Below are 25,590 nucleotides of genomic sequence, written 5' to 3'. Positions count from 1 at the left end.
ATCTGATTAGAGCAGCTTTAAGCCTCCATTGACTCTAATTACTCTCTAAACCACTTACTGACTTCACTCACAACACTGTAGACTGGAGCCTCTAATGAAGCCTGAGGACACGCTTCAGTTTCTTCTGCTTCCTGGATGCAGAGCAAAGATCTGTATTTAGCCAATAGGATTATAAGAAATGTTCCCTCCAAACCTCCTCAGAACCATTTGGTTCAAATATTCCAGGAAAAACACCACAAACAGGTGAAATTGCGACAAAAACTCAAATTCGACATAAAATAATCAACCCAATAGGACTAAAGTTCCTCCAGAACCTCCTCAGAACATCCACTCATCCATCCATCCATCATCCATCCATCCATCCATCCTCTATACACCACTTTATCCTCACTAGGGTCATGGGGGGTGCTGGAGTCTATCCCAGCTGACTCTGGTGAAGCCAGGGGACACCCTGGACAGGTCACCAGTCTGTCACAGGGCTACATATACAGACACACATTCACACCTACGGACAATTTAGAGTAACCAATTAACCTCAGCATGTTTTTGGACTGTGGGAGGAAGCCGGAGTACCCGGAGAAAACCCACGCATGCACAGGGAGAACATGCAAACTCCATGCAGAAAGATCCCAGGCCGGATTTGAACCGGGGATCTTCTTGCTGCAGGGCCAAAGTGCTAACCACTACCCCCGCTGTGCAGCCCCTCCTCAGAACATCTGGTTGTTCATCTCCAGTAGGGCTGGGCGATATGACGATAGATATCGTCTGGACCATAGAAATGTCTCGTTTTATGTGAAGATCCTATAGTTTATATTGCAGTGTTGCAAAACACGCTTTACGGCAGTATTTACGTCACCGACGTGCCTTACGGCAAGCCCAGGCACACGCTAAAACATAAACAGCTATGGAGAAGACGGTGGACTCTGCTCAGAAGAACAATGCAAACAACTAGATGATGAACAACCAGCTTCATTGAACTGACCAAAAATATGCTGTATTGTGATGTATATCGTATCGGGATATAAACTTTTGGTCATTATCGCCCAGCCCTAATCTGCAGTACCTTCATTCAATGATCAGAGTTCTACCTTCAGATAGAGGAGGGTCCAGATTTATCACTTTAAAGGACGTTTCAGAACTTCATCAGTCCAGCAGATAGAACCATGACATTTAGGAGGAGGAACATCTGAGTTCTGGTAGAAACTGACACGAGATCAGTTTAAATCCATCCAGGATCACAGTCTGTAGAATCAGTCGGTTCCAGAATGACTCAAATGTCCCATAATTCATTCCAAAAGACACCAAAAATTGTCCAAATCCCCAGAAACTTTTCCAGAATAACTTGAAAATGTACCTCAGGTTTTATGGATTTCTAAAGCATTATGATCCAGATTTATTTGTTTTGATGTGTTAATATCTAGATTTATGATATTTGGTGGCATTAAAAATACAGATTTTGACATTTTGATGGGTTATTATGTGGATTTTTAACATTTGGTGTGTTATTATCTTACATTTTAGACAACTTCTGTCATAGTTTCTCGTGATTCACAATTTAAAGAACTAATGAAGCTCATCTCTTTTCTGGATGTTTTGTCTCGTTATGACGTCAGATCCATCAGATGACTGAAATATTTAACATTTAGTTTGGTTAATGCTAGATTAAACCCTGAATGTTCCTGAGACAAGCCTCTGGTTGTATTTGTCTTCATTTAATTTTCCTGTTTCTTAATAGAACGCAACCAGGCTTGTTTGGAAAGATTTTAAATTAGGCTGCGTGATATGTGGGAAATAACCTGGTGTTTATTTGTTGGAAAAGTTAAGTGAGATTTTCAGCAGATGAACACAATTATGGCACCATAGCAAAGTGGCCGGATGGCTGCTGACTGGAGGTCTGAGGCCAGATGGAGGGATTGTTCCTGTGCTGGTCCTGCTGAGCCCCGACCAGAACCTGTCCACACTGAATTAGAGCTCCAACACAGCACCCATGATGTTCTGGGCACATGTAGGGTTTAGGCTGTTTTTTATGGAAGAATGGTGAGAGTTTGGCCGTTTTTATGGAAGAATGGTGAGAGTTTAGGCCGTTTTTATGGAAGAATGGAGAGTTTAGACCGTTTTTATGGAAGAATGATGAGAGTTTAGGCCGTTTTTATGGAAGAATGGTGAGAGTTTAGGCCGTTTTTATGGAAGAATGAGAGTTTAGGCCGTTTTTATGGAAGAATGGTGAGAGTTTAGGCCGTTTTTATGGAAGAATGGTGAGAGTTTAGGCCGTTTTTATGGAAGAATGGTGAGAGTTTAGACCGTTTTTATGGAAGAATGGTGAGAGTTTAGGCCGTTTTTATGGAAGAATGATGAGAGTTTAGGCCGTTTTTATGGAAGAATGGTGAGAGTTTAGGCCGTTTTTATGGAAGAATGATGAGAGTTTAGGCCGTTTTTATGGAAGAATGATGAGAGTTTAGACCGTTTTTATGGAAGAATGATGAGAGTTTAGGCCGTTTTTATGGAAGAATGGTGAGAGTTTAGGCCGTTTTTATGGAAGAATGGAGAGTTTAGGCCGTTTTTATGGAAGAATGATGAGAGTTTAGACCGTTTTTATGGAAGAATGATGAGAGTTTAGACCGTTTTTATGGAAGAATGATGAGAGTTTAGGCCGTTTTTATGGAAGAATGGTGAGAGTTTAGGCCGTTTTTATGGAAGAATGATGAGAGTTTAGGCCGTTTTTATGGAAGAATGATGAGAGTTTAGACCGTTTTTATGGAAGAATGATGAGAGTTTAGACCGTTTTTATGGAAGAATGATGAGAGTATTAGACGGCGTTTTTATGGAAGAATGGTGAGAGTTAGGCCGTTTTGTATGGAAGAATGATGAGAGTTTTAGACCGTTTTATGGAAGAATGATGAGAGTTTAGACCGTTTTATGGAAGAATGGTGAGAGTTAGGCCGTTTTTATGGAAGAATGATGAGACGTTTAGGGCTGTTTTATGGAGAATGGTGAGAGTTTAGACGCGTTTTTATGGAAGAATGATGAGAGTTTAGGCCGTTTTTATGGAAGAATGGTGAGAGTTTAGACCGTTTTTTATGGAAAATGATGAGAGTTTAGGCCGTTTTATGGAAGAATGGTGAGAGTTTAGACCCGTTTTTATGGAAAGAATGGTGAAAGTTAGGCCCGTTTTTTATGGAAGGAATGAATGAGAGTTTAGACCGTTTTTATGGAAGAATGTGAGAGTTTAGGCCGTTTTTATGGAAGAATGGTGAGAGTTTAGACCGTTTTTATGGAAGAATGATGAGAGTTTAGACCGTTTTTATGGAAGAATGTGAGAGTTTAGGCCGTTTTATGAAGAATGATGAGAGTTTAGGCCGTTTTTCTGGAAGAATGGTGAGAGTTTAGACCGTTTTATGGAAGAATGAGAGAGTTTAGGCCGTTTTTTATGGAAGAATGGTGAGAGTTTAGACCGTTTTTATGGAAGAATGATGAGAGTTTAGACCGTTTTTATGGAAGAATGGTGAGAGTTTAGACCGTTTTTATGGAAGAATGATGAGAGTTTAGGCCGTTTTTTATGGAAGAATGGTGAGAGTTTAGACCGTTTTTATGGAAGAATGATGAGAGTTTAGGCCGTTTTTATGGAAGAATGGTGAGAGTTTAGACCGTTTTTATGGAAGAATGATGAGAGTTTAGACCGTTTTTATGGAAGAATGATGAGAGTTTAGGCCGTTTTTATGGAAGAATGATGAGAGTTTAGACCGTTTTTGGAAGAATGATGAGAGTTTAGACCGTTTTTATGGAAGAATGGTGAGAGTTTAGACCGTTTTTATGGGAAGAATGATGAGAGTTTAGACCGTTTTTATGGAAGAATGATGAGAGTTTAGGCCATTTTTATGGAAGAATGATGAGAGTTTAGACCGTTTTTATGGAAGAATGATGAGAGTTTAGCCGTTTTTATGGAAGAATGTGAGAGTTTAGGCCGTTTTTATGGAAGAATGATGAGAGTTTAGACCGTTTTTATGGAAGAATGTGAGAGTTTAGCCGTTTTTATGGAAGAATGATGAGAGTTTAGCCGTTTTTATGGAAGAATGATGAGAGTTTAGACCGTTTTTATGGAAGAATGTGAGAGTTTAGGCCGTTTTTATGGAAGAATGTGAGAGTTTAGACCGTTTTTATGGAAGAATGATGAGAGTTTAGGCCGTTTTTATGGAAGAATGTGAGAGTTTAGGCCGTTTTTATGGAAGAATGTTGAGAGTTTAGACCGTTTTTATGGAAGAATGATGAGAGTTTAGACCGTTTTTATGGAAGAATGTGAGAGTTTAGGCCTTTTTATGGAAGAATGATGAGAGTTTAGCCGTTTTTATGGAAGAATGATGAGAGTTTAGCCGTTTTTATGGAAGAATGTTGAGAGTTTAGACCGTTTTTATGGAAGAATGATGAGAGTTTAGGCCGTTTTTATGGAAGAATGATGAGAGTTTAGGCCGTTTTTATGGAAGAATGTTGAGAGTTTAGGCCGTTTTTATGGAAGAATGATGAGAGTTTAGGCCGTTTTTATGGAAGAATGATGAGAGTTTAGGCCGTTTTTATGGAAGAATGTGAGAGTTTAGGCCGTTTTTATGGAAGAATGTGAGAGTTTAGACCGTTTTTATGGAAGAATGTGAGAGTTTAGGCCGTTTTTATGGAAGAATGGTGAGAGTTTAGGCCGTTTTTATGGAAGAATGTGAGAGTTTAGGCCGTTTTTATGGAAGAATGGTGAGAGTTTAGCCGTTTTTATGGAAGAATGTGAGAGTTTAGCCGTTTTTATGGAAGAATGGTGAGAGTTTAGGCCGTTTTTATGGAGAATGGTGAGAGTTTAGGCCGTTTTATGGAAGAATGGTGAGAGTTTAGACCGTTTTTATGGAATGATGAGAGTTTAGGCCGTTTTTATGGAAGAATGGTGAGAGTTTAGACCGTTTTATGGAAGAATGGTGAGAGTTTAGGCCGTTTTTATGGAAGAATGGTGAGAGTTTAGGCCGTTTTTATGGAACAATGGTGAGAGTTTAGGCCGTTTTTATGGAAGAATGATGAGAGTTTTAGGCTGTTTCTGTGGAAAAATAGTCCAAAATGTGGATCATTGTTTCTGGTTTCAAATGTCTGGTTAGTCCAAATACCTTCAGTTTACTGTCAGAAACCAGAAAATATTCACACTGAAGAAGCTGTTTTCATTAAAAATGAATCAAACTGATTAATCAATTATCAAAATAGTTGATGATTAATGTTACAGGTGACAAAGATTTGATGATTAGCTGCAAAAGTTTCAGAGGAAGTCTTTAGAAAGTACGCCAGCTTTGACTTTGTGATGGGAAAATTTGACCATTGTGTGATTTTATGAGACAAAAAAATTAAAGAAATCAAAGAAAAAATCTGCAGATTAATAGATAATGAAAAGTAATTGTTAGTTTTAGCCCTGAAAATTCAGATTATGAGTATTTTGACAGGTTTTGGTGCTTTAATATTGGAGCAATTTGATGTTTTGATTCGTTAATATCCAGGTTTTGGTGCAATAATATCAAGGTTTTCATATTTTGATGAGTTATTATCTAGATTTTAAACATTTGGTGCGTTCAAATCCAGGTTTTTGTCTTGTTGGTATTAATTTCAGATTTTTGTTGTTTTGGTGCATTATATCCAGGGTTTAGGGACACTTTGGTACGTCATTTTCATTTTTTTTTCTTTTGATGAGCATTAGTACCTGTATATGTGTGATGTGTGTGCGGTAATATCTGGTTTTGGAAGTTCAGATGCATTATATCCAAAATTTAGATTTAGATGAAGTTCAGTAAAACTACAGCATAAGAACTTATAAATATCCAAGAAAATGCAAACGGCACGAGACACAAAGCGACAAAAACATGAGACATACGACACAAACAAAACAAAAGAAGAGACAAAAATTAGACAAAAAATTACAAAGCAACAAAAACGAGACTTATAATGACAAACAGCGAGAATAAAACGACAGAAAATAAACATAGCAATCGAGAAAAAAATGACAAAAGCACTACAACAACAGAACGAGTAAAGCGACACATAAAATGACAAAAATAAGACAAAGAACACAACCCGAGACCAAAGCAAACAGAAACAAAAAAAAACTAAACTGAAATCAGACAAAAAAAGCACAAAACAAGACAAAATACTATGAAAACGAGGTATAAATGACAAAAAAATGAGACGGACCGACACAAAACAAAAGACAAAGTATTAGACAAAAGTTACAAAACGACAAAACCAAGAACAATACAACAAAATCAGAAAAGACAAAACCACAAAACAAGATAAAATATTATGAAGACGAGACACAAAGCGACATAAGAACAATGAAGAATTGGTATTTTACGTTTCCCGGACCAGTTTTGTTCCACGGGCCGCATGTTTGACACCCCTGATTTCAATCCTCCAAACTCACTAACACAGATTAAACTCTTCAATCATTTTATTTTAATTCTTAAATTCCTCTGCTGCTCTCAAGTCGTGTTCTTTTTCTTACGTTCTGACTTCCTGTCAGCTCCCTTCAAACAGACTCTGTGTCTGCCTGAGGATCGTTGTTATACGGTCTGTGCTGTGGATCTGTTTCTCAGCTCGTTAGGCAGGAAACTTCATATCTGTCTCCTTTGAACCTCCTGAACGTTCAGATCCCTGCAGGTGCTGAGTCTGATTGGCTGATGGAGGGAGGATCCCAGGCGTAAAAACCCTCCGTTACCTGAAGCTGCAGCTTCGTTGCCTCAGCCACAATGTTTGTCAGCCAGGAATTTGCCATAAAGAACAGTTTTGATTTCCATCCTGTGAGCCTGCTCTACTATCCTGTTGATCTTCTGAAAGTGTCTAATCTAATTAATATCTTATAATATTCAAGATATAGTGGATGGTGAGATGAAGCCTCATGTAAGCATTGATCCAGACTATCAGCCAATTGGTTCCAGAAAGGGTTCATTTCTTTGAATGCTTCATGAGCACATGAAACCCCTACTGGTCAAGTGTATAAATCACAGGCACTGTGTCTGAACCACGATGATGTATTGAATCATTGTTCATTATAGCTGTTGGGAATGACTGAAAAACACAAAAATGTATGATCAAATAGATTCTATAGATAAGTGATCACATATGTGTATAACTAAAATGTATTTTCATGTATTCTGTTGTGTAGATTTTCCCCAAACTGGTGTTCACATAATGTAGGCAGGTTGTGTAATAATTTCTGTCTCCTTAGGAAAGATGGCATGGCTTATGCAGGCAGAGGACAGGGGAAGTGTTTGTGGAACTAGGAAGATTGTACTGAATAATGCTTTGTACTTAAGACATAAGAATGTACAGGAAAGGGGGGATTTTATTCAAGTAACAGGTTTTCAACAGTTTCTGGTTTAAACGATTACTTTTTTGACAGCAATAAACACCTCACCTTTGAATAAATAAGAAACGGTGAAAATACAGTTCTTGATAAGCAAGGCCTAATGTGTCTGTAATAATGTTAGATTTAGCTTACCTGATTAGGAGTTAAAAAGTCTAAATGTTCCCACACAGGGGAAATGTTCCACCTCCTGGTTGGCTCCTTCCTATCACCTATCTTTCTCTCCTCACTCTCCTAAATCTTCAAACTATCTCTCCCTTCAAACTCTCCAAACTATATAAACGCTATCCAACTCTAGTATCCAGACTATCAAAACTCTATCCAAACTATCCAACTCTCTATCAAAACCCACATTTTGAACGGAGCCTGAGGATTTTATTCTGCTGTCAGACCTCAAATCTGAGCCACTTTCTGAAGCAGTCAGTGGTTCAGCCAGGCAGCGAGGCTTCAGACGTCATCATTTTTGACTCCTCCCCTAAATGAAGCAAGCTTTGTGGAAACGCCCCCCCCCCATTACCCGACACACGCTTCGAAGCCTCGGCACATCTCGTAACATCACTTACTTAATATGTTATGAACACATTATCCCTGTCTAGTTCGTTCACATAACTGAAGCATAAAAGCAGTGTGTTAAAAAAAGTGAGTAAAGATCAAAACCCTGATAACAGATTTTAATTCCAGATACACAAATTCCTTGGGAACACTTCACATTTGATTTTAGCTCGAAGCTACAGCTGGTTAGCGTGTTAGCATATGGTCTGGATGAATATCTCTGTTTCATCCTCGTTCTGCTGTCTGACAACAGAAACGTCTGGAAATGAACAGCAGCTTTACTGTAGTTCAGCTGCATATAAATGGAGTTTAATGAGCACAGAGAGCAGGAGAGAAGCTAACAGATGCTAACAGGAGCTAACAGAAGCTAACCTGCTGTGTGTTTTCTCTCCAGACTCTTTTGTTCTCAAGGTATCTTTATTTTTCTGTCTCTTTCAGTCACAGCACTGCTGAGGAAGCTGAAGCAACAATCCAGAGAAAGCGTCGAGGACAAGAGGCCCAACTGCTGAAAGCCCTCAAAGAGGTTCCTACTTTTTACCCAGCTACGATTCTACAGTTTCATTTAGTTAAAGCTTTTATGCAGAGAAAGTACAAAAGTAGCTAATGCTAATGTTAGTTACATTAGCCTACAACATGATAACACTAAGGACTCTATCACTGCTCCATCACTGAAGAGTCTAAATAACTCTTCAGTGCTAACAGCATGCTAACTCTAAGGATCATCCTGTAGTTGTAGCTAATGCTAACATTAGCCTTCAGCATACTAACTCTAAGGATCCTCCTATAGTAGTTGCTAATGCTAACATTAGCCTACATACATCTTAGAGTAGATCCAGCCCCAGTAAGGATCTTGTCAGGAGAAACAACCAAGATGAGTGTTGATGGACTTCAGATGAGTTTTTTTCTTCCTGTTTCTGTCCTCTGCTGTCCACGAGGACGTCACAGATGTTCTCTGTTTATCCTTCTCTCTGCTGCATGCAGAAAAGCCACATGTGGGTTTAGATCTGCTAAATCCCTCCCAGACCTCAGTCTAGTGTGTAAGTTACTGTCATTAGAGCAGAGCAGAGCCAGCTGTGATCATCAGCTGAGAGGAGGAATCTGTAAACATGAAGCTAGAGAGTCTGGATCCTCAACCTGCAGACAGATTCTGTATGGTTGTTACTAAACATGAAGGAGGCTTAACTGTGAGCGTCATCATCTGGAAGTTTCAGAAGAAGGAGGCAGATGTGGAGACCAGAGGAGCTTTAATCTACTTTAGAGAAGCTGCTGCTCCTTCCTTTCCCTCCCAGACGTTTTATTGTCCGGAGCTGCACCTGAGGCCGGACGTTTACTGACTCAGTCCTTCCTGGACGATGAGGCACAGATGATTTTTCTCAGAGATTATGAAGCTCAGGGAGGAGACGATCCTACGTCAGTCTGACGTCAGCAACGATGACAGATTCAGACCTCAGATGATGGCTTCAGTTCACCCAGCAACACCAGATCATTAGACCGTAAACTAGAGTTTGGCCGGTGTGATGTATTACTGACTGATAGAGATGAAATAGAACCGGTTTAGATATGATAATCCCATATTATAACATTTGCCTACAACATGCTAACTCTAAGGATCCTGCTATAGTTGTAGCTAATGCTAACATTAGCCAACAGCATGCTAACTTTAAGGATCCTGCTATAGTTGTAGCTAATGCTAACATTAGTCTACAGCATGCTAACTCTAAGTATCCTCCTATAGTTGTAGCTAATGCTAACATTAGTCTACAGCATGCTAACTCTAAGTATCCTCCTATAGTTGTAGCTAATGCTAACATTAGTCTACAGCCTGCTAACTCTAAGGATCCTGCTATAGTAAGGCAGGTGTGATGTATTACTGACTGACAGAGATAAAATCCGATACAATAAGATAATTCTTTATTAATCCTACAGTGGGGCTATTTAGCGTTACAGCAGTACAAAGACATAGGAAATATCAGTAAAAAAAGAAACCAGATAATACTGTTGATGTTGCACAGATTCTTCTAAACATGGAAAAATATGATGATGTAATATCTGTACAAAGACTTTATTATTGTATAGATTCTTCTATATTTATAGTAAAAAGTGATCGGTTCCTGTTTATTAAGGTCTATATCGCCTTTCTTTGATCTTAATTCTCATTTGGCTTCCAAAATATAATAACACAGGCTTAGTTCAAGAAATAGGCTGCTGTGTTAGACTTTGTTCAACCTTCATAAATGTGTTCATTGGGGCTAAGAACTAAGTTCTATTAAATATTTTTGGCTGATTCATGTTTTTTTACAACTGGAAAATTCTCCGTTTTGAGTTAAAAAAAATATCTCTAAACTAATGCATAACTGAAAATAGTCCCTGCTGTTATTTACTAAAAACGACAGCGTCCAACTGTTTACCGACTGGTTTGTGTTTCATTATTATCATCTTTTACAGAGTACAAAAAGTGTAGTGACAGACTCACATTACTGGTTTTGATCTTTTAACAGTGAGACGAATCAAAAGCAGCTCTAGACTTACCAGTTACACATATATATATTTAATAACGACTACTTTGGCAGTCTACTCCACGTCTGACTGAGTTTTCTTTGTCTTCTTTCACAGCTCGGAGACTTTTACTTGGAGCTTCACTGGGATTTCCAGAGTTGGGGTGAGTTAAACATCTATGTTGTCAAACATCATCCTCTGAAATTAGGGGTGTCACTGCTTAGGCCGTCGATAATTTGTCAGACCCCACATATATTAATATATGAATATTAAGCAATAAGGCAAAAGAAGAAGAAGGTCATGCATGACAGTAAACGTAGATCAGCTGTAGTACCTGGTTGTTCCACTAGGTGTAGTTGTGGGTGGTTAGCTAGCAACAGGCACCATGACAAAGACTTGTGAGGAGGTTCATGACCTCCAATCAGAACTACTGTAGTAAAGACCAGTGGAACTTCTCCAGGACAGCAGCTCAATACGATGAATCACTCATGTTTAGATTAGTCCTGTCAGTGTTTGGAAAACTGTCCACAGATCTTTAGTACTCCATCAAGGAACACGGCAGAATTATGTGACGATGAGCGTCCGTCTGTCTGTCTGTGTGAAACATCACTCTAAAACAGACCAAAAGATTTGGATGAAATTTTCCTTGAAGGTCAGAAATGACTCAAGGACCAAGTGATCAGATTCTGGCAGTGATGCAGCTTATAGTCTGGATCCACGGATTAGTTTAAGATTTCTGTATCATTTCCAGATAGCGATACAGCGTCACTGTAACCATGACAACCAGTGAACACTACATCAGCTGATTGTGATCCTACTACAGATCCACCTCTGAGGACTTATCAGGACTTATCCATCAGAAATGATCCAAGGAACAGCTGATTAAACTGTGGGGGTGTTTCTGAGTCCCATCGATTCCTGCTACATATTTAGGTCACGTGATCCGGTGCAACGACAAAAACACGACAAAACAGAACCAAAATGAGACATAAAACGACAACAATATAGCACAAAACAACACAAACGAGACCAAACGACAAAAATGAGACACAAAATGATAAAATAAAACAAATGGACACATTCTATGCTGCTGTGATTTCTGATCAATAACTAATAAACTAATGCTGCATTTCTATGGAGGAATGAGCAGCCTTGGAGGAGAACTGAGCTCTGAGGACATTTCTAGGTTAGTTTATGCTTCTTTGAATGTAGTAATGTGGATTAGTTGGTGTATTTCTGCAGTCTTCTTCTCTTTACCGTCAGGAGTCTGACTTTTCCCTCGTCATAACATTTCTAAAGAATCTGCTATAAAGGAATAAACAGTGAAGGCCAACTTTCCACCGCTACAGCTCATACCGCTCTACTAACACCAGCAGAAATGATTATACACTGGTACAAGTCACATGTTTAGCACTCAGAAATCATCCGAGTTTGGATCCCTGGTAGAGGAAATGATTTAAGAGGTGCTTCCCAGGAGAATCGAAGTGTCTGCTGTTGGATGAAGCTGAGTCTGAAACACCAACTTAGAGGAAACTCTGACGGATTCAGCAGCTCGCTGGGTTTTTACAGGAACCACGAGGCGGCACATGAACTTTTACGATCACACCAGTAATGTCTGCAGGTTCATCTGGTAAAATTTCACAACACTGTCAGACGTCATGCGGATGGAAAATAACGTGACAGCAGACACAACGTGTCCCTGAAACCGTCAGATCAGCGTTTGCTTCGACCTGAGACCGACAGCCGGACAGACTTCTGTTCTTTGTGAATTATTGACAAAGATTATGTAACGCAGCATGATAGTAACAAACGGTTACGTAACGCTCCGTTCGTACATGGAGGTGGTGTAAAGGTGACATTCGTCCAAAAACTCCAGTCTGTAGGCTGGAAGCTAAAGATCTGTGAAGAGGAAGAACAGCCTCACAGGGATTCTGGCTTCAGGCCGGTTTGGACTCAATGTGGAGCTCTGAATGTTCTTAGAGTTATTTTAGTGATGGAACAGTGCTAACAACATGCTAACTATAAGAATCTTCCTATAGTAATAGCTAATACTAATGTTAGCCTACAACATGCTAACTATAAGGATCTTCCTATAGTAATAGGTAACGCTAATGTTAGCCTACAACATGCTAACTCTATGGATCCTCCTATAGTTGTAGCTAATGCTAGCATTAGCCTACAACATGCTAACTCTAAGGATCCTCCTATAGTTGTAGCTAATGCTAACATTAGCCTACAACATGCTAACTGTAAGGATCCTCCAATAGTTGTAGCTAATGCTAGCATTAGCCTACAACATGCTAACTCTAAGGATCCTCCTATAGTTGTAGCTAATGCTAACATTAGCCTACAACATGCTAACTGTAAGGATCCTCTCACTGTTCCATCACTGTAGAGTCTAAAATAATTCTCAGAGGCAGTCTGTAGCCTTCGGTTCCTCAACCTGCTGAGCTCTTATTAAATATTTAGCTGCACAGCTTCATGTTGTTGCTCCATATGGAACTCATGGATGGTGTCGTTATGTTCTGAGTGGGTTTTCTAAATTTAGCCGATATTTTCTGTGTTCTTACGGAATCTTTTCATGTTCCAGTGCCTTTGCTCTCCAGAATCCTGCCTTCAGACGCCTGTAAGATCTACAAACAAGGCATCAACATCAGGCAAGTGAACAGATGTTCCACTTTTACTGCTGTAGAAAAAACATGTTCCACTTGAATGGTGTAGAGAGCTGCTTGGTGGGAGCAGCTTGGTAAAATGGGTTTGTTCTAAAGGTCCTTTATGGTGGAAATCAAGTTTTATTGTGATTTTATGTCTTATATAATATAAATATAAACTCTCCCCCACAAATATCTAGCTTCCCAGGTCTACAAACCAGGTTGAACTTTGAGTTTGACCTGATGAACCAATAATGTTCCAGCTCTGTGTAGCCCCGCCTCCTCACTGTCTCCAGCTAGTTAGCATGTTGTAGGCTAATGTTAGCATTAGCTGCAACTATAGGAGGGTCCTTAGAGTTAGCTTTTTGTAGACTAATTTGGCTAACATTAGCATTAGGCACAACTCTAGGAGGGTCCTTAGTGTTAGCATGCTGTAGGCTAGTGTGGCTAATGTTAGCTTTGATGGTAGTAGTAGCAGTAATGTAGCTATTGCTAGCTTTGACAGTAGTAGAAGTAACGTGGCTAATGTTAGCTTTGGCAGTAGTAGCAGTAGTAGTAACGTTAGCTTTGATGATAAACAATAATTGTGCAAACATTCTCTGATTGTTCGTGGAATTATTTTAGACTCTTCAGTGCTAACAACATGGTAACTGTAATGGCCCTTCTATAGTAGTAGCTAATGCTAACATTAGCCTACAACATTCTAACTCTAAGGATCCTCCTATAGTTGTCGCTAATGCTAACATTAGCCTACCACATGCTAGCTCTAAGGATCCTCCTATAGTTGTAGCTAATGTTAACATTAGCCTGCAGCATGCTAGCTCTAAGGATCCTGCTATAGTTGTAGCTAATGCTAACATTAGCCTACAACATGCTAGCTCTAAGGATCCTCCTATAGTGGTAGCTATTGCTAACATTAGCCTACCACATGCTAACTCTAAGGATCCTTCTTTAGCTGTTGCTAATGCTAACAGTAGCCGACAGCATGTTAACTGTTCCATCACTGAGTTTAGTTAACCGAAGGGTGAAATGAGATGAAGCTGAATTCTTCTGAGCTCATCTGTGGTTCAGTTTAAAATCATACAAAACGTTAAATCTGCAGCTAGAATCCGTGTTTCTGTGCTTCTAACATACATAAACATGCAAAAAGCTGGCAGTCAGGAGCTCTTACGTTTGGTTTCCTCTCAGTGGAATTTATCTGAGGACTGAACAGTGTGTGAGCTACCGTTGATGTTCAGCTCGTCATTATTCTGTGAAACTACTCCCAGCTCCTCATCTGGTATTCAAAATGTCCTCCTGTTATCCTGGAGTTTACAGACAGAGAGGGAAGCTGTCACAGTGAGTTCATTTACATTCAGCTTCAGTGTCGGTCCTGTCGTCCCTCCCAGGATAAAACCACCGCTCCACAAACAGCCATTAGCATAAAAACCGTTTCCTCCTGACGCTGTGTTTACCAAAGCTCAGCCTTCTCCTGCACATTTCTGACTCTAGACCAGGAGAGTTAAATAAAAGAGTCAAGTCCAGTAAAACCAGTAAAACCACAGCATAATAACCTGTAAATAACCACAACTCCTGATGGTTCCTTTGTTTTACTGTAGAAGTGTTCACATTTAAGGAATTATCTTTTTACTAAACATCATGAACAACCTGACATTTATGAAGAAAAATAAATTGAGTTTCACCAACATCCATCCTCAGTTTATCATTTCCACATTACAACTTCCAGATCACAGAGTGTCTACAAAGGAACACAACATTTAGTCACCTGGTACTGAACCATGGAGGATCACAACCACAAACATGAGACAAATAAACAACAAAAACAACAAAAATATTACAAAAATGAGACACAAAATGACAGAAATAAGGAAAAAAATGCCAAAAATGAGACACTTGACACAAAACAAAAAGAGACAAATATTGGACAAAATATTTGACAGAAATGAGAAGCAGAATGACAAAAACATGAGACAAACAAAAGTCAGACAAAGAAGACTAAAACAATGAAAACAAGACAAAACATTACAAAAATAGACACAAAATGACAAACAGACAAACACAAACAAAAGTTAGATAGTTACAAAGTGACCAAAAAATGAACAAACGAGACAAAAATGACAAAAGTGAGAAACAAAATGACAAAAACATGAGACAAACTACAAAGAAAGACGACAATGAGACAATAAAACAACAAAAGAGTATTTTACTTTCTGATCCAAACAACTTGTCATGGTCTAGAAATTATCTTAAGTTTCTAGTTTTACTAATTTACAATCTGCAGTTAATGTCTCCTCTGTAATTTTTCCACTGTGAGGGCCAGATTGGACCCTCTGGAGGACCACTTTTGGACCACGGGCCTCATGGTGGACACCCCTGGTCTAGACCCTGTGTTTTTGTGTCTCTTTGTATCTGCAGACTGGATACGACCCTCATAGACTTCACAGACATGAAGTGTCAGCGAGGCGACCTCAGCTTCATCTTCAACGGAAACGCCGTCCCCTCAGAGTCCTTCGTGGTTCTGGACAACGAGCAGAAAGTCTACCAGCGGATCCACCACGAGGTCTGAGAGAAGTAAACGTAGAAACATCTAACCTGACAGAACCTGACGTACGCTAAAGTTATCAATGATCAGAGTGAAGTTTTGAGGCTCAGAAATGATGGAAGAAGTCCATCAAAGTGACAAATCTGGAAATATTCCCAGTCTGAAGGTAGAACTCTGACCATTGATGAAGGTAGATGAAGAACCAGATGTTCTGAGGAGGTTCTGGAGGGAACTTCGGTCCTATTGGGTTGTTTTTTTATAGAATGACTGAGTTAATTTTAAAAGCTCCCTCAGTAATTTAGAATAAAAACATATCAGATGTTCAGAGATGTTCTGGTGTTTCTTCTGGACGGAGGGAAAACCAGACAAATATCTGGAGACGATGAATCATCATGTTCAACCTGATCTGTGCTTTTTAAGGTTTATCTCTCTGAGCCAAAGCTGCTGGAGATCAGCTGGAATGATTGTGTGTTATCTACAGGTCACATGGAAACACTGACTGGACCACCTGCTGCTGTGGTTTCCTGTTTCCACAGACATCACAGCAGGCTTCAGTAATTCAGTTTGAAATGAATCAGTGGGTCAGTAGGTCCATCATCATCTAAAAAACAAGAGAAAAGTCTGTTAATAACCAACACATGACGTTTAAAAATGTGCACATGTAAAGTCAACAGATCATCATCGCTCAGTAAAGTGTAAAAGAAGGAAACTGAAATAAAAGCAAGGCAGCAGTGTGGATGGTAAAATAAAATCTGTTTCCTATCAAATAACAAAAATAAAAACTCAGGAAAACAAGCAGAGTTTGAATTTTTCCATTTTAAACCCAAAAAATGACCCAGTTTTAGAAAAGTTTTATTTTAAACTGATTTAAGTCTAAACATCTAAAAACTGGAACCTTGTCTGGTCCAACTTTAACCATCAGGTTCTACTGATGTTGGAGCCTCAACGGTTGGAGAAATGTGGACCAAAGACTGGATTTTAGTAGAAACATGGATCCATCCATTACAGGGACTTTATGCAGACACTAGACCACCTGGAATGGACATTCAGCCCTTTGTTCAGTTCAGTTTATTCACACAGCATCCAGGGAGTACAGTACGTTGTATATACAACAAATATTTTTACACAGTTGGATGTGTGAAAAGGGTCACCCCAACGATGCTGTTTAAAGCTTTTAATAGGGGGCTGAGTCTTCCATAGATACAGGATATTGGCCAGATATCCTGTAAGGTGGACAACAATAGACGATCTCTCTATTCTAGTCACATTAATAGAACATTTCAAGAACCAATAATTGTTGATTATTGTCATTTTGGACAGTTCTGAATCATTCTAGGCAAGTTTCAAGTTAAGCTGGACAATCTTTATCAGATTTAAGTGTTTCTGACAAACTTTGAGTGATTCTGGTTGGATTTGAGGGATTATGAACAGTCTGCATCTCACACTGAAAAGGAACAAAATACTTCCTAGCTGGACATGGGAAGATGAGATCTGCTAACAGAAAGGTTTAATCCTCTGTGTTCTTCTATCCTGGCTGTGTTTACACTCTGCAGTGAAGTGAAGCAGCTCCATGCTTCATTCTGACTGTTCTGTGTTTCCAGGAGTCTGAGATGGAGACAGAAGAAGAAGTGGACATCCTGATGAGCAGCGACGTCTACTCTGCCACTCTCTCCACCAAATCCATCACCTTCTCCAGAGCTCAGACCGGCTGGCTGTTCAGGGAGGACAAGACGGTGAGAACATGAAGCGCTATGACCCCCACCTGGGTCTGGAATTCCTGCAATTTTGAGTGAAGCGTCCCACACAGAGAAAGTTGGGAATCTGAGGAATACTTTGAAGTAAAGGGCAACAAAAAACATCCTCTGGAGACAATATCGACAAAAAACAAAGTAATGAAACACTCTGAGGGTTGGGCTGAACGTGCTGGATGTTCTCTGTAAAACTGCAGGAACATAAAGTCACTGATCCTCTTTACTGGACAAGAAAATACGGCAGCAAAGTATTAGAATTATTCTGTTAGAAACCCAGAAGTCCTCCCCAGAACCTCCTCAGAACATCTGGTTCTTCATCTGCAGTACCTTCATCTCTGATCAGAGTTCTACCTTCAGATAGAGGAGGGTCCAGTTTTATCACTTTGATGGACTATTTTAGAACTGTCATAAACGTCCTCAAAATGACTCAAAAACAATTGAAAACTTTCCAAAATACTGTGAAACTTATTTAATTTGACCCAAAACACGAGTCAAATGATTTAAAACATGTCCACAATCACCCAGAGGTTTCCAAAATGACAAAACTTCCCCAAAATAACAAGAAACTTGTCCTAAACAATTCAAAAAAATGTTCAAAACTTGTTCTAAATTACTCAAAATGTATCTAAAATGATCCAAAATGGGTCTAAAATGACAAAAACCTCCATAAAATACCTCAAAACTTGTCCAAAATGATTCAGAACTTGTCGAAAATATATTGAAACTTGTATAAAAAGACACAAAACATGTTTCAAACGATTAAAATAAGTGCAGAATTACCCAGAGGTTTTCAAAATGGCAAAAACTTCCCCAAAATGACTGGAAACTTGTCATATGCTATTCCAAACTTGTTCAAAATGACCCCAAATGTGTCTGAAATTACAGAAACTTCCATGAAATGCATCAAGACCTGCCCAAAATGATTCAAAACCAGTTGAAAATAAATTGAAACTTCCCCAAATGAACTCAAAACTTGTCCTAAACAATTGAAAACTTGTCCAAAACGATTCAAACATGTCCAAAATAACCCAGAGGTTTCCGAAGTGACAAAACTTCCACAAAATAATTCAAAACTTGTCCTAAACAATTGAAAACTTGTCCAAAACGATTCAAATATGTCCAAAATAACCCAGAGGTTTCCGAAGTGACAAAACTTCCACAAAATAATTCAAAACTTGTCCTAAACAATTCAAAACCAGTTTAAAATGCCCCCAAATGGGTCTAACATGACAACAACTTCCATAAAATGCATCAAAACTCAACCTAAATGATTCAAAGCCAGTTAAAAATACATTGAAACTTCCTCAAATTAATTCAAAAGTTGTCCAAAATGTTGTGGAACTCAGACGATTTAAAATGTGTCCAAAATAACCCAGAGGCTTGTCTAAAATGACAATAACTTCCCTAAAATGATTCGAAACTTGTCCTAAACAATTAAAAAAACTATTTCAAACTTGTTCAAATGACCTAAAATGTGCCTGCAATGACAGAAACTTTCTAAAATTTCTCAGCTGGACCAAAATGATTCACAACTTGTCGATAATATATTAAAACTTCCCCAAAATAACTCAAAACTTCTCTACCTTGACTCCAGACATGTCTCAAACAATTCAGAACGTGTCCAAAATAACCCTGAGGTTTCCAAAATGACAAAAAGAAACAATTCAAAACTTGTCCAAAGTGTCATGAAACTTCTTTAAATTGACCCAAAACTTGTCCAAAACGATTCAAAAAGTGTCCAAAATAGCCCAGAGGTTTCCAAAATCACAGTAACTTCCCCAAAATGACTCAACACTTGTCCTAAACAATTCAAAACAAGTTTAAAATGACCCAACATTTGTCTAAAATGATCCAAAATATGTCTAAAATGACAGAATCTTCCAGAAAATACCTCAGAACTTACTAAAATTGACCAAGAACATGTTCAAACAATTCAAAACATCCCAAATAACCCAGAGGTTTCCAAAGTGAAAAAACTTTCTTGAATGAACTCAAAACTTGCCCTAAGCCGTATAAATTTTGCCCAAAATGTCTTGAAACTTGTACAGAAAGACACAAAAAATGTCCAAAAAGACTCGAAACCAGAGAAAAAGAATCGTGGCTGTAAAATAAACTTCAACCTGTAGGACAAAGTCAGACCTTCATTCTGCTCTGACTTGTTTTGTTCAGTCTATATGAAAGTTTAAATGTCGTCTTTTTTCAGATTGAATCGATTTTCTACATAATTCATCCCAGAGGAAACGGCAATGAGTTAATCTGTTCCTGGATGTATTTGGTATTTTTGGATAATAAACGGTGTTCCGTACGTCTGGATCTTCAGAACCTTCATATTTGTGCTGCTGGTGAGCAGTGGGACGGAGCAGGTGATGGGCTTCAGGTTAAAACAACACAGACGACTCTGGGACAGTCAGACGTGTCTTAAAGGGAAATTGTTGGTCGGCGGGAGGCTTAGCGGCTGTTTGTTCTGACTCCAGGAGCGCGTGGGAAACTTCCTGGCCGACTTCTACTCGGTGAACGGGCTGGTTCTGGAGTCCAGGAAGAGGAGAGAACATCTGAGCGAGGAGGACATCCTGAGGAACAAAGCCATCATGGAGAGTCTGAGCAAAGGAGGAAACCTCATCGAGCAGAACTTCGAGGTGAGTTGGTCAACGTATAGAGCTTCAGTCCAGACCTGATGGGAGATTTTACAGCTAATGTCCACGTTTAGAGTGTTAAAATACAGCAGAAACATGGTGCTGCAATCTCTCACATTTAGTTCAGTCTTCATGAGGGTCTTCATTAAAGTGCTGTTGTTTTCAGACCTGGACATTTTTACGTTTTCACCCTAAAAAAAAAACCCATGAAGCCATTTTAATGGTTCAGTGTCTCCAGAAATAAAAAAACTAAACAGCCGTTATATGTGGTGAGAACAGACAGAACAGTTTCATCATCAGAACGATTGAATGGATCCAACAGAGGACACAGTTTTACACCAAGACCTCTATGAACACCTAGACCTCTATGAACATCTAGACCTCTATGAACATCTAGACCTCTATGAACACCTAGACCTCCATGAACACCTAGACCTCTATGAACATCTAGACCTCTATGAACACCTAGACCTCCATGAACACCTAGACCTCTATGAACATCTAGACCTCTATGAACATCTAGACCTCTAAGAACACCTAGACCTCTAAGAACACCTAGACCTCTAAGAACACCTAGACCTCTAAGAACACCTAGACCTCTATGGACACCTAGACCTCTATGAACATCTAGACCTCTAAGAACACCGAGACCTCTATGAACACCTAGACCTCTGTGAACACCTAGACCTCTAAGAACACCGAGACCTCCATGAACACCTAGACCTCTATGAACATCTAGACCTCTATGGACACCTAGACCTCTATGAACATCTAGACCTCTAAGAACACCTAGACCTCTAAGAACACCTAGACCTCTATGGACACCTAGACCTCTATGAACATCTAGACCTCTAAGAACACCTAGACCTCTAAGAACACCTAGACCTCTAAGAACACCTAGACCTCCATGAACACCTAGACCTCTATGAACATCTAGACCTCTAAGAACACCTAGACCTCTAAGAACACCTAGACCTCTATGAACATCTAGACCTCTAAGAACACCTAAACCTCTAAGAACACCTAGACCTCTAAGAACACCTAGACCTCTATGGACACCTAGACCTCTATGAACATCTAGACCTCTATGAACATCTAGACCTCTATGAACACCTAGACCTCTATGAACATCTAGACCTCTAAGAACACCTAGACCTCTAAGAACACCTAGACCTGTACGAACACCTAGACCTCTATGGACACCTAGACCTCTATGAACATCTAGACCTCTAAGAACATCTAGACCTCTAAGAACACCGAGACCTCTATGAACACCTAGACCTATATGAACACCTAGACCTCCATGAACACCTAGACCTCTATGAACATCTAGACCTCTAAGAACACCTAGACCTCTAAGAACACCTAGACCTCTATGGACACCTAGACCTCTATGAACATCTAGACCTCTAAGAACACCGAGACCTCTAAGAACACCTAGACCTCTATGAACATCTAGACCTCTAAGAACACCGAGACCTCTAAGAACACCGAGACCTCTAAGAACACCTAGACCTCTAAGGACACCTAGACCTCTATGGACACCTAGACCTCTATGAACATCTAGACCTCTAAGAACACCGAGACCTCCATGAACACCTAGACCTCTATGAACATCTAGACCTCTATGAACACCTAGACCTCCATGAACACCTAGACCTCTATGGACACCTAGACCTCTATGAACATCTAGACCTCTATGAACACCTAGACCTCCGTGAACACCTAGACCTCTGTGAACACCTAGACCTCTAAGAACACCTAGACCTCTAAGAACACCTAGACCTCTATGAACACCTAGACCTCTATGAACATCTAGACCTACGTGAACACCTAGACCTCTATGAACACCTAGACCTCTATGAACACCTAGACCTCTATGAACACCTAGACCTCCATGAACACCTAGACCTCCATGAACACCTAGACCTACGTGAACACCCAGACCTCTATGAACACCTAGAACCTCTCTAACTCTAGGTTCTGGTTCCTGCCAATGAGTCCACGTCAACATTTAGTCTGAACATCACTAATTAAAAATGTTTCCTCTTTTGGATCCATTTCATCTTTTAGATCTGATAAAACTATTCTGAGTTGTCTCCAAATATGAGTCCTCAAAATTCTGCCAAAATATTTTGCAGAACTTTGTTTTGGTTGTAAATGAATCTTTAGTCTGAAGTAAATGTGAGATCCAGCATTCAGACTGTAGCTGCAGGTAGTTTACTGTCGTCAGTCAGTTTAAGGGTTTTAAACCAACTTTATTGAAACATTTCGTCACTTAGACCTGTTTTAGGTGTTTATAGTTATTTATGTGTATTTTAGAGCTTAACTCTACGGAGCGATCAATAACTTCTACTTCTCTGCAGTTAATGAAGACTAACTTTGCTTTTAACGCTCAGAAACAACAAGAATTATCTGTAAAACTCTCAGTGAATCAGTGCAGATGCTTTGAGGTAACTTCCAGTCCTGGAAGCTGTTCTTCTGTTTGACATTAAAGTTCTGCAGCTTGGATGGAGGAATTTTATTTACTTCCTTCTGGTTTATCTTCTTCAGCTTCTCCTCCAGTAAAGCCTGGTTGGTCTGAACAGTTTTAGTGTTTTTAGGTCATTTATCTTCAGATAGTTTGGAGAACTTTTCAGCAGAAATAAGAAGCAGCTGGTGTCCATAAACTCCATGTTCATTACAGCCAGACCACCCGTCCAGTCCAGAAACGGTTCTGTCCTGACCAGAACCTCTCAGACAAACCTCAGAACCTCCTCAGGCTGCAGCATGCTTCAGCCCTCACACTGAGATAGAAACCAGCTTTTCTCGTGGCTAGACACCAACATCAGACATTTAAACATTTAACTCAGAGTGACGATAAGGTAGAGGTTTAAGGAATTAAACTTTAAAAAGTCTAAACTCTCTGATTCCAGCTTCTTAAATTTGAATACTTTACGTTTTTGCTCTTCTTTTTGGACCAAACTGAACATTCTTCTGTTGAATCTTTCTCAGTACTTGGTCTTTTTCTCTTTTATTTCCATTTGTGTTGATTGTTTTGTTCCTTTTGCAGACTTTTTTGCTGTCATTTTAATCTTTTTGTGCTGATTCTGACTAAAGAAAACTTTTTATCAGTAGAATAATCAGACATACTTTCTGCTTTCTTTCCTCTGTGACAGTAAACTGAATATATTTGGATAAAACAAGATGTTTGAAGAAACTGACCCACATTTTTCAATGTTTACAGACTTTTTAGAACCAAACCACTAATGATTAACCACCAACTGCTCTGAAGGATTTATTTCAGTACAAAGTCTGAATCTTTGACTGCAGCTTCTTAAAGGGGAATATTCCGGATTTCTTTCCTTCTTTTTGACATTAAAGTGAAACTCTTTGGACAAAAACAGAACATTTAGACTTTAGAAAACACTGAAACCAAACATCTGATAGATTTTTCCAGGAAATAATCTGTTTTTGCATCTTTTTCATGTATTCGTCTTTTTCAGTTTTTTTCTTACAGTTTGTTTGTGTAGACTTTTTCTCGTATATGCAGCAGGTTTTTTGCTCTTTGTGTCTTTTTGCTGTAATTTTAAATTTTTTTGTGTTGACTTTGACTAAAGGAACTCTTTATCAGCGGAATAATCAGAACGTCTTTGGACATTTAGACTTTTGCAGACACTAAAACCAAGAATTTTTAACAGTGAACAGAACTTCAGCCTTTCTTTTCCATTCGTCTTTTTCTTTTCTTTGTGTTTATTAGTTTTTATGTTCTGATTGCAGCTGTTTTGTCTTTTTTGTCTCTTTTCCGTCATTTTCCATCTTTCTTAGTGGAATCATTTCGTTGTAATTCCTGTGATTTAGTTTCTGGAGGAGCGATATCGTGTAAAAAATTGGATGCCAGTGTTGGACTGAGAAGAAACAACTTATTTAAAAACACTTTTCAGGTTTATGTCTATCTTCTGAGCAGCTAAACTCCCCTACAGACTCGTTCTAGGAGTTGTCTGGTGTGACTTCCTCTATTTTCTTTCTGGCAGAAATCCTCTCAGCGTCGGTGTTTCCGTAAACCTCTGAGCACTCAAACCCTCCTCACTGCCAACAGTTTATTGGAAACATTCCTGTCTGGGTCTCTGATTTGTTTCTGACATGAAACCAGAATAAAGTCCATCACTGAACCTTCACTGAGCCGCTCTGCATGCTGGAGTCCTGCAGCGCCCCCTGCTGGTCCTCACCAGAACCTCCTGTTTGTTCTGGATCAGAGAGTTCAGGTTCCACGCTCAGAACCGGAGCAGTAAAATCACAGCATCATAGAGAAACAACATGACAAAAAAGAGAATTAAAATGAGACAAACGACACGAAACAAAACAAAAAAGCAACAAAAATGGACAAAGAAATCACACGAGCAACACAAACAAGACAAAAAGGACAAAACCAATTCAAACTACACAAAAAAGCAAAATGACAAAAACGAGAAGCAAAACGACAAAAGTAAGACTAAAAAAACAGCAAAAACAAGACAAAATATTAATCAAATGAGACACAAAATGGACAAATGACAAAAACGCGACAAATTAATGAATAAAGCGAAACACAATGAAATAAATAAGACAAAAAATGAGACAAAAGGGAAACACAAAACGACAAAAACAAGACAAAATATTAAAGTGAGACACAAAATGACAGAAACAAGACAAAACAACAAATGAAACACAAAAATAAGACAAAAGACACAATCGAGACAAAATGTTACATAAATGAGACACAAAACGACAAAAAATTTACAAAATTAAAAAAAAATGGACAAAAGACAAAATGACACAAAACGAGTAAAGAAAAACAGAAAATGACAAACGTAAGACAACAAACACTAAGGAGACAAAAAGGAAACACAAAACGACAAAAAAAACCACAAAAACAGACAAAATGTTTTAAAAATGAAACTCAAAGCAACAAAAGAGCAGTCCAGTATTTTACTTTCTGATCCAAACAACTTGTCATGATCTAGAAATGATTTTAAATTTATAGTTTTACTAATTTACAATCTACAGTTAATGTCTTCTCTGGAGTGTTCACTCTTTGATTGGACCATCTGGAGGACCACTTTTGGTCCACGGGTCTCATGTCGGACCCTCTGGAGGACCACTTTTGGCCCACGGGCCTCATGTCGGACCATCTGGAGGACCGCTTTTGGTCCACGGGTCTCATGTCGGACCATCTGGAGGACCACTTTTGGCCCATGGGTCTCATTTCGGACCCTCTGGAGGACCACTTTTGGTCCACGGGTCTCATGTCGGACCCTCTGGAGGACCACTTTTGGCCCACGGGCCTCATGTCGGACCATCTGGAGGACCACTTTTGGTCCACGGGTCTCATGTCGGACCATCTGGAGGACCACTTTTGGCCCATGGGTCTCATGTCGGACCCTCTGGAGGACCACTTTTGGTCCACGGGTCTCATGTCGGACCCTCTGGAGGACCACTTTTGGCCCACGGGCCTCATGTCGGACCATCTGGAGGACCGCTTTTGGTCCACAGGCCTCATGGTGGACCCTCTGGAGGACCACTTTTGGTCCACAGGCCTCATGTTGGACCATCTGGAGGACCACTTTTGGTCCAC

The 25,590-nt window shown here is 39.4% G+C and overlaps 2 protein-coding genes across 4 annotated transcripts in view; one reads left to right on the top strand and one right to left on the bottom strand.

Moving 5' to 3' along the window:
• The window catches only part of LOC110966412 (cystathionase (cystathionine gamma-lyase)), a 353,362-nt gene that overhangs the window by 66,758 nt on the left and 261,014 nt on the right, over window positions 1–25,590 (bottom strand). The window lies entirely within an intron of this gene.
• LOC127533534 (ankyrin repeat domain-containing protein 13C-like) overlaps window positions 1–25,590 on the top strand; it is a 44,107-nt gene that overhangs the window by 11,847 nt on the left and 6,670 nt on the right. Inside the window, exons 3-8 of the mRNA XM_051946747.1 lie at window positions 8,363–8,447; window positions 10,538–10,583; window positions 13,011–13,077; window positions 15,487–15,631; window positions 17,215–17,346; window positions 19,839–20,000. Of these exons, the coding sequence (XP_051802707.1) occupies window positions 8,363–8,447; window positions 10,538–10,583; window positions 13,011–13,077; window positions 15,487–15,631; window positions 17,215–17,346; window positions 19,839–20,000 (637 nt within the window). The remainder of the gene's footprint in view (window positions 1–8,362; window positions 8,448–10,537; window positions 10,584–13,010; window positions 13,078–15,486; window positions 15,632–17,214; window positions 17,347–19,838; window positions 20,001–25,590) is intronic.

This window comes from Acanthochromis polyacanthus, chromosome 4, assembly GCF_021347895.1.
Source record: "Acanthochromis polyacanthus isolate Apoly-LR-REF ecotype Palm Island chromosome 4, KAUST_Apoly_ChrSc, whole genome shotgun sequence".
Lineage (NCBI taxonomy): Eukaryota > Metazoa > Chordata > Actinopteri > Pomacentridae > Acanthochromis > Acanthochromis polyacanthus.
Note: the sequence above shows the minus strand (reverse complement) of the source record. Positions and strands in the feature narration are given on the sequence as shown.